At 48.6% G+C, this 2132-nt stretch overlaps 1 protein-coding gene across 1 annotated transcript; it reads left to right on the forward strand.

Moving 5' to 3' along the window:
- Nucleotides 1-511: 511 nt before the first annotated feature.
- LOC9655171 (uridine-cytidine kinase C) lies at nt 512-2127 on the forward strand (the record flags this gene model as incomplete). The annotated part of the gene is made up of 10 exons (XM_024668077.1): nt 512-724; nt 804-916; nt 967-1102; nt 1153-1251; nt 1304-1372; nt 1435-1569; nt 1624-1692; nt 1745-1800; nt 1847-2006; nt 2053-2127. Coding segments are annotated over exons 1-10 (1035 nt in total), but the record flags the coding sequence as incomplete, so codon positions are not given.
- Nucleotides 2128-2132: the final 5 nt, after the last annotated feature.

Raw genomic sequence — 2132 nt, forward strand, 5'->3', positions numbered from 1 at the left:
ATTGATCGGGTTGCTGAAGGCGCAGTTCTCATAGCCGCGGCGATTCACCTCGAGACCAGTATCCTGCCCCTCGGGATAGTTGAATACTGCCACACGAATCGCCGAAATTTCGCTCAGATCTGCCAAGATCTAGGAGAAACCACTCACCGAGGTAATCGCCGGGGTAGAACTTCTGCTTCAGCGCCCAGCTCGTGTAGTTGACATCGGGCTTCCATCCATCCGAGTCGCCGACGGTGTAGCGCGCGGCCTGCGATGCCCGAAGAACACAAAGGAAGAGGAGGAACACGAAGCGCGCCTCCATCGCCGCCTCGAGCCCTAGAAGATGGGAATGGGGCAATGTGGGTGCTTGAAAGGATCCAGCTTCTCCCAGCTCGATACTCCAGGGAATATTCACCCGTTAGAAAAACTGTTGCGAGGGTCGAAACCCGGGGTGAACGGTACGGTAGACGGCATTTGGGCCGCCTGGCGCCGAGCGTACGGTTTTGAGTGTGTGTATAGATTTGTTGTTGTTTTGCTTTCGCAGGAAGTCCCAGGGGACAAAAAAATATGGGAGGAAGCTAGTTTTTAGGGTTTCTTGGCGAGAGCTGGAGGAGGAGGCTCGATGGACGACGCGACGCTCCACCAGGTCGTGCAGCAGCACGGGATCAGCGTTCTTGGCCAGCATCACCAGCCGATTTCGGAGCATGCGCCATCGTCGCTGGTCCAATCGCTCGCGCTTCATGTGGTTCGTCGTCGCGTCATCGCATTCCTTGTTCTTGCGATGGAAATTTCTTGCTGAGATTGCCGATTTGTGTGTGCTCCAGTCTTTCGATCATGGATATTTCCTGACCGTGAGAGCGATTCAAGAACTCCGCGACAAGAGGAATTGCTCAGTCTCTGTCGGCATCGGAGGTCCCAGTGGATCAGGGAAAACCAGGTACTTTGCTTACCTATTCTTCAAAATTACTCTATCGGGCTGGCTTGCAGCTTGGCGGCAAGAATCGCGTCGGTTCTTGGTGGCGTTGTCATTTCCATGGAGAATTATCATGACCCTCGATTGCCTGTTGACGACAGCAACGATAAAGATTCAGTCGACTTCGACTTGCTGATAAAAAATCTAGAAGTAAGGCTGCTCTTGGCGGTTCTTTTGATTCTTTCTGATTCTCTTTCCAGGACTTGCTAAAGGGGAAGGATATCACGGTCCCATCGTTCGATTTTCAGCAGAAAAAGCGGACAGGCTTTAAACCTCTTAAAGCTCCAAAGTCGGGAGTGGTACGATGTTCATGTGAAGTTCTATTTGAATGTTGCTAATCGTGGTTTGCAGGTTATTGTCGATGGAACATACGCATTGCATGCAAAATTGCGGTCATTTTTGGACATACGAGTTGCTGTGGTAAGTACAGGCATTCCTTTCGGAAATGCGTGTTATTCGAGTTTGAAAATCTAGGGATATAGGTAGGAGGCGTGCATTTCAGCTTGCTATCCAAGGTCCGGAGAGATATCGGAGATACTTTTTCTCTGGATCATCTTCTGGACAGCATATTTCCAATGTTCAGAACGCACATAGAGCCTGACCTCCATCACGCCCAGGTACGCCAATCTGAGTGTCTGTGAATGCATTTTCCAACTGTCTTTACTACACAGATCAGAATTAGCAACACTTTTGTTTCTTCTTTACGAGAGCCTTATTACATTTTGAAATGCGAGAAGCAGGTACTTTGCCAATGAGCAGCTTTGGTGTATCCTCCTCCGTTTATTTCATCAGGTGCTTAAGACGTCGTTAGAGTTCCTGTTCAGCTCGTCCAAAATTCGCCATGAACAGTAAGTTTCTAGCTACGCAATTGCTCATAACCCGTCTCGCTGCTAGGTTCATCGAAATGTATTTGCGACCACCTACACTTTTCGAGAATAGTAAGCCAAGTGATTGGATCAGAATGCGACAATGTGGGATAAGATACGATCTTGCCGAGAGCGATCAAAGAATCGTGGATAAAAATTTTGTAATCAAGCCGAAAGTGGAGTTTGAGGTTCGACGCTTTCTTTTATAGAATTTTCAGCCATCTTTCTATACAGGTGGGTAAAACGACTTTGGGAGGACTATTGGCACTGGGTTACCAGGTTGCGGTTAGCTACAAACGTGACTCTGCAATCAT

This window comes from Selaginella moellendorffii, unplaced genomic scaffold (assembly GCF_000143415.4).
Source record: "Selaginella moellendorffii unplaced genomic scaffold, v1.0 SELMOscaffold_3, whole genome shotgun sequence".
NCBI lineage: Eukaryota > Viridiplantae > Streptophyta > Lycopodiopsida > Selaginellales > Selaginellaceae > Selaginella > Selaginella moellendorffii.